The 14,003-nt window shown below is 39.7% G+C and overlaps 2 protein-coding genes across 7 annotated transcripts in view; one reads left to right on the forward strand and one right to left on the reverse strand.

Annotated features, from left to right (window-relative positions):
• Window positions 1–3,574: 3,574 nt before the first annotated feature.
• On the reverse strand, window positions 3,575–9,804 carry PIERCE2 (piercer of microtubule wall 2). Its single transcript, XM_036441372.2, has 2 exons — window positions 9,671–9,804; window positions 3,575–4,066 (listed from the first exon to the last, which is right to left on the reverse strand). The coding sequence occupies exons 1-2, from the start codon at window positions 9,683–9,685 to the stop codon at window positions 3,719–3,721; spliced, it is 363 nt and encodes a 120-aa protein (XP_036297265.1). The 5' UTR covers window positions 9,686–9,804; the 3' UTR covers window positions 3,575–3,718.
• Window positions 9,805–10,064: 260 nt separating this feature from the next.
• Window positions 10,065–14,003, forward strand: part of CCPG1 (cell cycle progression 1) — a 68,206-nt gene continuing 64,267 nt past the window's right edge. For all 6 annotated transcript variants that reach the window (XR_006741780.1, XM_045582300.1, XM_045582304.1 and 3 more), the window contains exon 1: window positions 10,065–10,201. The gene's annotated coding sequence lies outside the window, so the exon portion shown is untranslated. The remainder of the gene's footprint in view (window positions 10,202–14,003) is intronic.

Here is a 14,003-nt window from a genome sequence, read left to right on the forward strand (position 1 = left end):
GTTGGCAAAATGACACTAATTGGATTTATGCTGTCTCCCTGAGTAGGGTGATTTAAACTATTTACTCTCTAGTTGGGGTGGAGAAGTGCAAACCATTTACTCTTAAGCGTCCTTGGTTTAAGGAAGATAGGATTTCCTGAATGGCTACAAACTGCTTGGCATCACGATTTTGTAGATGGCTGCAAACTGCTGTTTAACTCTCTCCGTTTCCTTATTCTGCTTGTCCTGACTTTACTAGCCTGTTTCATCAGTTTGGTTTTTGTGGTGGCAGGCAGCTGAACCTTGGTTTTGGTTACAGCAACAGCTGATTCTCCTGATACAGTCCCTTCACTTCCTTCAGGGCTGTGGTCAAAGCTTATCAGAGACCTTCCTTGACTTACTACCCAAATTAACTTCTTGCCTGAGCACTCCCTCTCTCCTAACCCTATTTATTTTTTTCATAACATTTATCACCTGGCATGTTTCATACACATAGTCATATATATATATATATATATATATATATATATATACACACACACACACACACACACACACATATATATATATTTACATGTAATATATATGTATAAAACATATAAAATAAATGCATATGTTATATGTAACTATATATATATATATATATATATATATATATATATATATATATATATATAAAAGGCTAAGTGACTGTCCAACTGCAAGGTAGGTATGACACGCACTGAACTCCAGGAGGTAGGCGCTCAGCACAGGCGCTGCCCAGCTGCAGTGACCGGGCAGCAGCGGTTCTCAGGTGACACACCTGGAACCAGCGAGGAGGGAGCCCGATTCCTCCCAGGGCCTTGAGATTCATCTCCGGCTGTGGGTTAGTTGTTGCTGGGGCACTGTTGGCCTCAAATCTAGTTTACTGCACACTTGTGTTTGTGTTCCACGCCCTGTACGACAGCAACTTTGCAGAGTGCCCTCTCGCACTCCGGGACCCCTTGGAAGATGTCAGAGAGCTGGTTTCGGCCTCACAAGCCAGGCCAAGGGACCCCACCTGCCAGAGGGATCACACTCACTCCACGGACGCCCTTCCAGCCATGGCTCCACCTCAGGTGCGCCGGCCGGGGAGGGACTGCATGAGGTTGGCTCCAGGATATGTCCAGCCCTTCTCACCCAGTCATCCACCTTCTAATAATTTCCTTTCAATGTACACAAATCCATGTACTGGGCCATTATTATAGATATATTTACATGTAAATATACATGCATAATTTATAAAATATTTGTCTACATGTATATAAATACATGTTTGACATGTATGTATAACTATACAGGCTGTCCACAAAAATGTACACACACTTTAACAGCTGATAGCTTAATTTTGAAAATAAAATGTATTTTAATAAACATTGCCTTCATAATTATTCAAAGTGTGAGATACATTTTTGGGGACACTCCATATAAATAAGTATTTTAAAATATTTACATTATATATGTATACATGTTTATACATATATATATATTTTTAATATATTTTATTGATTTTTCACAGAGAGGAAGGGAGAGAGATAGAGAGCTAGAAACATCAATGAGAGAGATACATCGACCAGCTGCCTCCTGCACACCACCCACTGGGGATGTGCCCGCAACCAAGGTACATGCCCTTGACCGGATTCGAACCTGGGACCTTTCAGTCCGCAGGTAGACAGACGCTCTATCCGCTGAGCCAAACCGGTTTCGGCAACATGTTTATACATATTTTTACTAGTTAATCTGTTTTCCCCTAATAGGATTTATTAGAATCTGAACTCCATGAGGGCAGGCTCTTAGTGCCTTGTAGTCCCTCCACTTTAATGGGCACAGAATGACTACCTAATGGCATTCCAGACAATATGCTCAATTTGGAGATATTCATATGACAATTTTAGCAATAACAACAAAACATAAGGCCTAAACACCAGCCATAGTAAAGAACATTAGGGTAATAACTATATATTATATATTAAAAAGTTGACTCCACTTGTTACATATTGAGCATCTACAGAAGAGAAAATGGTTTGTATAGTTTAAGCGGAGAAAAGGCTAGTATATTCAAATTCTATTGCATTGTTTTTCTGAAAAATCTTGTGCAGAGCCTCAATTTAGAGGAAGTGAACAGGACCAGTTTTTCTTCTTGCTTGAGCCATTACCAAATAACAAATGTGGGGGTGTGTGAAAGAGTTTCGTGAAGCTGCAATGAGTGAGCTCTTTCCTCACATCAAACCATTTATGTAAATAGGTGGTCAAGCTTTTCTGATCCCCTAGTGACTCACAAGATTATTCATTCTAATTGACGTTAATATCCTGAACCTAAAACAAAGAGAAAAATAGAAACAGTGACAGTAACAGCTTTTTGGTAAAAACAAAAATCCTCTTTGGATTTCTTTCAGTTAGAGAAAATGGGTACTAATGTAGGTCATTTGCAAAAGAGAATTGGTGTAACGCAAACTTCCAGAAGTATTTTAAATAAACATTGCTTTTATAATTATTCAAAGTGTGTTTATACATTTTTTGGGACACCCCGTATAAACATAATATTTTAGAATATTTTATTCGCCAATGCCCCCTTTCTCTGACTTCTCAGTAAGCCAAAGCAGGCCAGCCTAGGCACAATTCCCCACCTGGTCCCTCCCCTGTTGCTTCTATCCTAGGCCCTTCCTTGTTTCACTGACTCCAGCTTTAATAAATGTCTTCTAAAAATCACCTGGACTCATACTGTGACATCTTTCCTGCACGAAGTCAAGAACCTACCCACTACCAGTGGTCCTAGGCAGACCTGCTCAGGGCCAAGTCCTTTCTGTAACAAAACAACAAAAGACTGTCTTTTATTTATGTTACATTTACATAGTATAGTGTATGTCATAAGTAGGTGTTCAATAACTGCTTGCTGGCCCAGCCAGTGTGGCTCAGTGGTTGAGCATCAAGCTATGAACCAGGAGGTCACAATTCGATTCCCAGTCAGGGTACTTGCCTGGGTTGCGGTCTTGATCCCCAGTGTCGGGTATAGGAGGCAGCCCATTAATGATTCTCTCTCACTATTGATGTTTCTCTCCCTTCCTCTCTGAAATCAATTAAAAAAAAATAATTACTTGCTAAATGAATGAATAACAAGTCCTTTCACCCTATCAGGGTAGCTCAGTTGGTTAGATCGTCATCCCGATCCACCAAGGTTGTGGGTTAAATCTCCAGTCAGGGCCCATACAAGAAGCGACCAATAAATATATAAATAAGTGGAACAACAAATTGATGTTTCTCTCTCTAAAATCAATTTTTAAAAATGTCCTCTCTTCCATGAGCTTAGCACAGGGAATTAACATTTCCCCAGGTTCCAAGCCATTACTTGAAATAACACACAAGTGGGAAATTACTGGTCAGAGTCTTCCTTAATTCAATCTTTTTCTTAAGAGTTCCTGTGTTCCTTTGTCTTGATAAATATAGACAGAAGACAATTTAGATCATGAAAGTTTTTTTTAAGATTGTGGAATACATGGACTAAATAAAGCGAGGATGTACAAAAATGCTTCTACTTTTTATTCTGCTATTCTAACATTTTTAAGAAGTCACTCAGTTATCAGTTGAAATACTTTATTTCTTGAAGACATTTTTTAAAAATTAAAATCTTTCCATATTCCCAATTAGGTATTCTAGCCTTAGACTTAAAACTCATTTTTTCCCCTGAGGATATTTTCTGTTAAATATACAAAAGAATATATTTTCATAGAGTATGTTGAAAATTAGGAAAGTCAAGGGTTCTAGTTCTGTCAGGTGCAGTATTTAGAGTGTTATTTTGATAAAGTCCCGTAAGTCTGATGTGTCTTGAAAATTCTTGCTCTTTTGGAATATAAATGCAGGGGAAAAACTGTGGAATAGGAAAAAATTCACCATAAGTACTTGAATTGGTTTTATACATAATCATCTTAGGCTCTGATAGTGAGGTAGCTGTATGGAGTGTTTTTGGATCCAACATACATGAAAACACAGGATTGCCAGGGTTCACACAAGTAGGCAGTTGTTGAGGTTTCATTTCTGTGACTGAAGTTGAAGCTAACGTACTTTTCTTATCCTAAAATACAAACACATAAAATCACTCTCAATTATAAAGTTCTTGGGGGGGGACCCCAAAACTATTAAAACTTAGCCCCAGCCCTAATTTAATACCACTCACAAAATTAACTTAAAAATTTAACTCAAAATGAAGACTTAAATGTAAGGCCTGAAAGTGCAAAACTCTAGGAAAAAAATAAGAAAAAATATTATTAGTCTTCACAACAGTTATTTGGATATGACACCAGAAGCACAAGTAACATATGCAGAAGTAAACAAGTGGGACTATATCAAACCAGAAAGTTTGTACACAGCATAGGAAACTATAAACAGAATGAGACAACCTACAGAATGGGGAAAATGACTGCAAACTATATATCCAATAAGGAGTTAATTTTTAAAAACTATATTTTATTGAGTTTTTACAGAGAGGAAGAGAGAGGGATAGAGAGCTAGAAACATCGATGAGAGAGAATCATCGATCAGCTGCCTCCTGCACACCCCCCACTGGGGATATGCCCGCAACCAAGGCACATGCCCCTGACCAGAATCGAACCTGGGACCCTTCAGTCCACAGGCCGATGCTCTATCCACTGAGCCAAACCGGTTTTGGCAAGGAGTTAATTTTTTTTAAAAAAATATAAGGAACTCATATAATTTGAAAGCCCAAAAACCCACACAAAACAATGAACCGTCTGATTAAAAAATGGACAGAGGAATTCCAAAATGTCAGCAGAGGAAGTGGAAGCTACACTTATACTCTCCCAGGTCCAAACTGGAAATACAACTAAAATACAGAAAAACTACCCCAAAAATCAACTGAAGATGAACTGGAGAGAACCCTGATAACTACGGAGGGAAAGTGGAGACTGCATTGAGACTGGTAGGAAGTACAGAGGCATGAAAGGGCTGGTCGGGCTCCCACAGACGGCAGCTGAAGTTCAGGAGGGATATCTCAGCTGTGGGGGGAGTTCCCACTGAGAACTCTGGGATCTAAACCCCAAGCTTGGCTCCCCAGCCCAGAGCCCCAGAACTGAGAAAGGTGCCCACGTAACATCTGGCTGTGAAAAGTTTGCTGCCTCACAAGGAGAGATGGCTTGAAATACAGACACCCTCTTAAAGGGCCAATGCATAAAATTTTATGTGCAACCACTCACCTTGGGCTCCAGCAAAGGGAGGGCAGAATGGACTGGAGGTGTGTGAGTAGAGTCCAGGGTTGGGGGCTTTGGGGTTGGAGCTCAGAGGGCAGCCACCTTGGTTTACTGTGCTGAGTCATTCAACTCATGCTGCTGAGGACATCTTTCTCTGGCGGAGCTTTGTTATCCAAGTGGTTTTTGCCTAGGGCAGTGTTTCCCAAAGTGTGGTACGCGTACCCCCAGGGGTACGGGAAGAGTTTGGTGGGGGCACGCATTGCACCGGAGTTTGGTGGGGATATGCACTGCACCGTGCTGCGCCTAATTCAACGTTCTCATGAGTACGAGGGGCACTCAGCGTTACGAAAATTATAGAAGGGGTACACATATGTCAAAAGTTGGGGAAACACTGGCCTAGGGGAAGGCAGTTTCCCCAGCCTGTTGGAAGTCTTCTCGCCCCACACTGTGGTCAACAGCCTGAGGTTAATCAGTATCAATCCTGCTGCAGGTAGAGGTGGATCTCTGGAGGCTGGGGCTAGATAAAGCAGACCCTGGTGCACATCTTGGTCTTTCCAAAGGCACCCAGCCCCGGAAGAGAGAAACACAAGTTGTGGATTGCTGAGAGCTCCTTAGGGTCAGTCACAAACAGCTCTGACATTGTCCTGCACTAGAGGTTTGGAGTCGTAGCAGACCTACCTAATACACAGACACAAACCCATACAGGCACCCAAAGTGGCAAGACAAAAAAACAAGCCCTATATGCAAGAGAATTCTCCAAAAGAAGAACTAAATGAAATGGAGATAAGAAACTTATCAGATACAGTGTTTAGAATGATGGCAAGGATGCTCAATAGCATGAGAAAAGATATAGTAATGATGAAAAAAGACCAGTCTGAAAGGAAGAATGACATAACACTAATAACACATTGGAAGGAATACACTGTAGATTAGGAGAAGCCAAGGATTGAATTATGAATTAGAAGACAGGATAGAAAAAAAATCACTCCATCAAAAATAAAAAAACAATTAAAAAACAGGACATCTTAAGAACTGTGAGACAACATAAAACGTAACAGTATTCACATTACAAGATACCAGAAGGGGAATAAAATGAGCAAAGGATAGAGAATTTGTTTGAAGTAATAGTGGCAGAACACTTCCCTAACTTGGTGAAGGAAAAAGTCATACAAGTTCAGGAGGCACAGAAAGTCTCAAGCAAGAAGAATCCAAACAGGCCCATGCCCAGACATATAATAAAAATGCCAAAAATTAAAGAAACGATCAAAATGAAAATGGAGCCCACAGTATGGGAGAACATACTTGGCAATGATACATCTGACAAAGGATCAATATCCAAATATATATAAGGAACTCATTACAGTAGATTATAATCCATGAAATTGAGATCCTTTAAGATTTCTAAATCCTTAACATTTAGCAAGCATATAACCTCAGTTTCCCCAAGTCTAAAAGGAGATATAAATGTTTAGAGCTGTTTGTCAGACTAATGTGAGGACAAAGCCTTTTCTAAGTTGCATATTTGGATCAGATTAGTTAGGTTCCTCTTAGTGTAACCCAACTCACCCTGAATTCCTGGGTTATCTATAATAATAGAAGCATAATATGCTAATTTGACTGGACATCCTTCTGGACAAATTGCAGCGGCAGGGGCCAAGACAGAGGCAGCTGCTGTGGAGGTGGGGGCCGAGGCAGAGGCTCCTGGCCACAGTGGCAGTGGGGGCCAAGCCCCTTGCATGAATTTCATGCATTGGGCCTCTAGTTATATATAATGTCTCAGCAAAGTTAAATTTACCAATGTCCAGAACCTATTAGTTGTGAAAGCTTGAGTTCAAATCTGCAAATGTGAAGTATTTAGTACATTTTTTCTTTTCCTTGGTTCAGATTTAAATGATTATCAACCTATGATCCAACCCTTCATCATTATCATTTCCCCTTTGTATAAAAATTGGTTTTAAAAATCTGCCTTAGTCTGTACTTATGGAGATATACTGGGGGGAAAAATAGATGTAAAGATAAATTGCTTTTTTGCACATTTACCTCAGTGCTTTTGTATGCTCTTCCAGAATTCAGTTCTGAAATTTGCAGGCTAACAAAACTACGTTAGTATACTACAATCTATATATATAAAAGTCTAATATGAAAAGTGTCCCCTTGGGAGTTCAGTCGTTTGCTATGATGTGTGCTTACTGCCAGGAGGTGGCACAGAATGAAGGAAGGCCCAGGCAGGTGGCCGCCAGCAAGCAGCTGGAAGGCCCAGATTGGCCCCAATTGCTGGCCAGGCCTAGGGACCTTACCCATATAATAGTCATATATCTTATAGGAAGCTGGCAAAATTAGAAATAGAACTCATCAGATCTTGCTCTTTATTCTTTTTGATGCTGCCTATTAACTTTTATTTATTTTTTTTAATATCAAGAGCACAGACATTGGATAATAATAAACTCCCAGCATCCTATGATGTGTCAACAGGACAGCTTTTCTCAAAATGTCTAGGTTTCCTCTGCACAGGGAAAGCCTCTTAGGTGGAAGTCCTGTGATTTGTGGGGAAAAGTACCAACTCTTATTTATTTTATGGACACCCAGTCAGGTTACCCAGGAGAGCCTCATTCACAGAGGACTCTCATCAAATCACCCTCTAATCCTGGCTCTAAATTTCAATCAGCTTTGGTGCAAAATGTAATAAAAAAAAAAACCAATTATAGGTAAAATAGAGGATAAGTTAGCTGATAAACTTTGTTGGTATAATTCAGTGGTTGGCATACTCATTAGTCAACAGAGCCAAATATCAACAGTACGACGATTGAAATTTATTTTGAGAGTCAAATTTTTAAAACTTACATTGTTATTAACTTAATTAGGGTACTTCTAAACTGGCCTTTGCTAAAAACTCAAGGGGCCAAAGAGCCGCTTGTGGCTTGTGAACCACGGTTTGCCAACCACTGATATAATTTATATCACACAATATAGAAATTAGTGTCTACCTAAATCTTTTAAACCTCCAGGATAATTCACAAGGTTTATAGACTTAGAAACAAAATACACATTATTTTTTTGTCATAGGCTTTCACTGCAGCTTTCTATTTGGGTTTCACCTTCCTCAAATCTTATATTCTTAAAACGTGGAGTTCAAACTATATAGTTTAAAATAAAACTAAACAAAACAGTCTAATACAAAGGAAAATAAAATGATTATTTTAAGTTCTCTGTTAGTTATGTTAGTTATGCAAAAAACAGTCAGCAACTGTTTTTTACTTAAGGATAAAAAGGTAAATTAAAATTGTAAATGATTATTTTAAAATTGACTATGTTTTAGAATTGGCCTGGGAAAGAATACAAACCTACAAATAGATAGATGGCAGTAATTTAATTTATAAGGCTTTCCTAGAATTAGAAAAAGCCTGGCCACTTTTATTTTTCAGTACTTCAGTATAAACACATATTAAAAAATATAGAAGCCATTGAAATAATAAAAATATTTCTTAGTCCTAGCTTGTTTGGCTCAGTGGATAAAGCGATGGCAGGGTTCCGGTTTGATTAAGGTCAAAGACACATGCCCAGGTGCAGCAGGCCTATCCCCAAAGGGGGTGTTCAGGAGGCAGCCTATTGATGATTCTCTCTCATCATTGATGTTTCTATCTCTCTCTGAAATCAATAAAAGTATATTTTTAAAAATATTCCTTAGAGAAGCTGTAATTATAAAATTATATTTTCTTTTTTTGATGTCACAGTTGATGTTAACATCCAAAGTAAAAATCAAAAACAAAACAAAAAACACAAAAAGGGATAGATAACTTGTTTGAAGTAATAATGTTTGAGACACCCTCTTATTTCTGTTGAGGCCCACCATCTTTCTTGTTAATGTTTTTCTTAACTCCCCCCTCCCCCACAATTGGGGGACAGTTAAACCTTAGCTTGCTAGTTTCCATCAACAGCATGAGTGCACATATTTTTGTAGCTCATATCTTTATTTGAGCAAGGTAAAATGTAAATAAATGCAAAATGAACAAGGTACATTTTTTGTTGTTGTTGTTCAAAGATATCACCTCATGGTTTGCAATAGGGTCCGAGTTACCTACCATCCCCAATCACCTTTATACCTTCACAACAATTCTGGCTTAAATCAACATTGTACATTTGCATCTGTGTAGCTCAGTGGCTGCCTAGGAAGTTTTTTGTTTTTGTTTTTTAGGGTGGATGCCCCAAATTGAAAGCAAAGTAGACCAACATTCAAAAACATCCAGCCCTTTCTCTGGGTCTGTTTTTGTTCATCAGTTTATGTTGTTCATTATTTCCTCTAGATGTGTGAGATCATGTGATCCAAGAAATACCCTTGTAAGGACAATTATGTGAGACATAATCAATAAAATAAATAAAAATATTAAAACACACACACACACACACACACACACACACACACACACACACACAACACAACATCCAGCCCTCTGTCCAAACCCACTCAGCCATACCGGGTCATTCTCCATATCTTTCTTTTTTCGTCAAAGGCAGTCTTTTTCTTCAGCAGATGACGAGAAGGCCAAAGGATGCGGCTTTTTTAGTACACCCAATTAAAGCTTGAAAGAGAAGGGAAAACGTGGGCTAGCGATCAAAATCCCTAGCTGTCCTGAGGGCTGAAACCATGAATCCTTTGGAGCGATTGTAGTAGCCGTCTCCATAGCAACCTTCAGCGGCGCCTCTCCGCCTTCGGAGCGCCCGGACCGGATGTTGTGAGGCTCGCGGCTTCCTGCCGTCTCCCCGCCGCGGGCTGCGCTGCTCTTCGGGAGTCGTAGTTCTTCCCTCCGCTGCCGCCCGATGTAAGGCTGGGGGCGAGACTACGAGTCCCAGCATGCGCTGTGGCGCTCGGTCCGTCGCCTCCTCCCGGGAGCGGACGCCTGCGAGCAGGTTGTTGTTTTTATAAGAGGCGTCACTGGGCTCGGAGCTGTGACCAACGCTACCGCGACAGCTAGCCCTTGGGGGCGGAGGTGGCGGTGCCCCTTCAGGTACGGCCCTGTGTGGGTTTGGACCCCAGGAGAGGAGTCGCGGCCATCTGTCAGGGCCCTGGCTGGCACCCGCGGCTCCGACGCCTGGCGGAGGCATTGGCGCGGTCTCCTCTGAGGCTGAGCTCCGAGTTCGACTCCCGCCGCCTGGTGCGTGTGGCCGCGAAACCGGAGTCTGCACGGAGACGGTGTCGGTTCCTGCGGCGTCGGGTCCGGTGGTCCTGCAGCCTCCGACTGCCACGTGCAGACCCTGCGCTAGAGGTGCGGGGGAAGCTTGCGGCTCGGGGGACCCTCCTCCCTTCGCTCGGCTGGCTTGGGGCTCCCTTCGCCGGGCTGGGCTGGGTGAGAATCCATATGGTGAGATGTTGTGTGCGTCACCCTGCCGGGTTTTCAGCCTGCCCATCTTTTTTTCTCTTTGGTGACGTTCGAACCCCGTGATGTCAGGAATAGAAACATTAAATATTAAATAACGCAGGTGAGATTTCTCCTCGTACACCAAGCGCTCCATATCCTTGTCCTCCTCCGGCGGCCCCCATTGGCGTCGGCCGGCCTTCCTAATGGAGAAATCCTCTGGATTAGCTATCCATGTAGTGCCTTGCAAGCCTTACATGTTTTCCTTGTTTAATGAGTCCAACTCTGCCTTTGGGAGCGCCAGTTTTAACGAACTCAGTCCATTAAGGTACTTTGTTGCAGGGATGAAATTTATACTGCTTCGTTCCAGCTTTATTGAAAAAACGGAATGGAGTTTGCTTGCAGCTAGAACAGGCATTACGAATTTTAGACTTGCATTTTCCAGTAAGGTTGCATCCCTTGGATAGTGCTTGAAATGTCACTCTTAGCCTCTCATATCCTTTGGCTTAAGACTTTAATATTATTAGGCCCCAAATTTTCGGTGCTATTGATCACACCATCCTAGTGTGAATGGTTTATTATTCGTTCCTGAGCTCTGAGCCTAAAAGGGAAGGGAAAGAGGAAGTTGGGGGTGAGTGGGGGAGGGTGTAATTATTTTATTATTTTTATATTAATTACTTCATTACCTATCATAACTTGAAGTTAACAGAATTCTAATTCTCTTTTTTTTATTTAAAAAAATAGGTTTTTATTGAAACATCAGTGATGAGAGAGAATCATTGATCGGCTACCTCCTGCCCAGCCCCACCGGGGATGGAGCCCACAACCCTGGCATGTGCACAGATGGCATCTAACCATGACCTCCTGGCTCATGGGGCCATGCTCAACCAGTGAGCCACATGGTCAGGGAAGGCGGTTATTCTTTTGAAGTATAATTTTAACTCTTTGCCTAAGGATGGGAGCTAATTAAAGAAGCTATTAAAATCATTTACAATGTTTAAAATCATTCTTAAATGTGTTAAGTATTATTTTTTAAGTAAAATAGGTTAGAGAATAGTGTGATTCTAATTTTGTAAACTACATAGAATGTAGAGCAAGTATATGCGTTTGAAATGTCAATGTTAGAAACGTTTAAATCTGTAGAGTTTTTATGAGTTTGAGCCAAATGGAGAGTTGCTGGGAAGCAAAATCTCAGTGGATTGAGAAAATGCTCCAGAGAATGGGAGCTTTGCACCTTACTTTATACATTCTAATCAAAGGAGGAGGAATAAGGATTACATGAAATCCATTGATAATAGAGGATTAGGAAGGTGGGAGAAAACAAAGCAGGGGAATCTTGGGATTGGATAAAAAGTAAAACGAATAGACATACACTTGTACATTTGTGGATATAGGATTACTAGCAGTTAACAATTAACACGGTAACAATAGCATGAAGGGTTTTGTGGTCTGTGCTCTGATGCAGTGAGACGGTTCGGTAAAAGGAAATTAGACTGACATTGCAAAGGGTGGGGGGAGGGTGTAATTATTTATTATTTTTTATATTAATTACTTCATTACCTATCATAACTTGAAGTTAACAGAATTCTAATTTTTTTTTTTTTAAAACCTCCCCTGAACGTGTCAGGTTTAGTATGTGGTCCCTTTTTGGTCCACAGAAATAAGACTGAAAGGATAATTTTAATTATAAAAGTGAAATTACAAATAATTTTTTATTTTTAAATACATATTTATTTATTTTAGAGAGGAAGGGAGAGGAGAGAGAGAGAGAGAGAAACATCAGTGATGAGAGAGAATCATTTATCAGCTGCCTCCTCCTTGCCCCTGTGAAGATGGAGCCTGCAGCCCTGGCATGGAATGGCACTGTGTGTGACCTTCTGGTTCATAGGTCAGTGCTCTGCTACTCAGCCATGCTGGCCTAGCACAAGGAATTTTTTCTTTATACTTTCTGGTATTTCCCAGATTTTTTTATAGAAAGAGAACTTAACTTAAAAATGGAGATAGGTGTACCAATTCTAGTTATAAAGAAAAGCAAATGAGTAATAACAAAAAATGTAAAGTAATGATTGAAAGGGACAAGAGTTCATTTGTTGGACTGGAAAGGTAAAGAAAAAAAAGACAATAATTCTTAGTATATGTACAACTCATCTGATTTTGCTCTGTTTTCACTTTAAAAGAAAAGAAAAATCTGCTAAGCATTTCTTCAGTTAAAGCAGTGCAATCTTGATTATTTTTATAAATCCATCAGATGATAAAATATAGGGATATTAATCTCAAAATATATCCAGATCTGGATATAGCAAATCTGTCATTTGTTACTTTGTAAGCATTTGACAGTGGAACCATTGAATCGCTTTGAGTACTATGTTTTATATGTTTGATATTTCGAATTTTTGTTAACTTTTGTTTCCTTTTATGAGTATGTTAGATACGGTATGTGAGTAGCATATTATTAAGCCCTCATTTTGTTTTTGTCATACAGGAAGGGCCATATTGTTCTATAGGAATAGTCCATTTATTTTTGTAATTATCAGCCTTGAAAAATTGGGGTTTATCTCTTTCCCATTTTACTGTGTTGGCTCAATATCTTAATAGATATTTGGATCCATTTATAGGACATAAACCTTCAAGTTTGATTTATGAACTGTTCACAGTATTGTGGCTCAGGTTGTATAATTGTACTTATCCAAATTAAATAAGATTTCTAAAAATTAAGTATGTACTGCTAAGATCATGGAAGTAGCCCTTTCTGAGCATGTAAAGAATGTGGATACAGCAGCAAGGCCTGTAAGCCCAGGGTGTTTTAAAACAGAAAATGCAGACTCATCTAACACTGCGGAACTGTTAGAGGCTGGATTGTTTTTGTGTCGGTATGTGGTTAAGGTGAGGAAGTTGCCAATTGTAAGTGATAATTTACATTTTCAAGAATTGTCTTCCTGGCAGTTGTGCAATTTTGACTAGATTAAAACAGCTAAAAAAATATGGGTCAGCTTCAAAGATCATGTCCAATACACTTGAAAAATATCTCAAATTGAGTTCTAAAATGAAATTTAGCTCTGTAATATGGGGAGGATTACAGCTAACTGATGAATTTTGTGATTTTTATTTTAAGGGTTTTTAATGTGTGGATACCTGTTTAAAGGCCTGTAGAGTTTTCTGACAGAAGTATTAGAAAATGAATTAAGTGAGTAAAAGGATTTTTTCTGTCATTGCGGGAAGTCAAAATAATTTTTCATTAATACTTGTCTATAAATCACTTTCCTGAAACCTTACTTCTGGTTCGTATTGCCAGTGCGATGGAATGTTAAAAAAAAAAAAAAAAATTGGATTTGGAGTCAGATGTTTAGTTATGTTGAGCAAGTACTACAGTGTTTTGGGTTCCTGTTGTTTTCATTTGTGTTGTAAATAATAGCCAGTTGCTGTACTTCATGGGGTATTTGTGAAGATCAATCAG

This window comes from Pipistrellus kuhlii, unplaced genomic scaffold (assembly GCF_014108245.1).
Source record: "Pipistrellus kuhlii isolate mPipKuh1 unplaced genomic scaffold, mPipKuh1.p scaffold_m20_p_1, whole genome shotgun sequence".
Taxonomy (NCBI): domain Eukaryota; kingdom Metazoa; phylum Chordata; class Mammalia; order Chiroptera; family Vespertilionidae; genus Pipistrellus; species Pipistrellus kuhlii.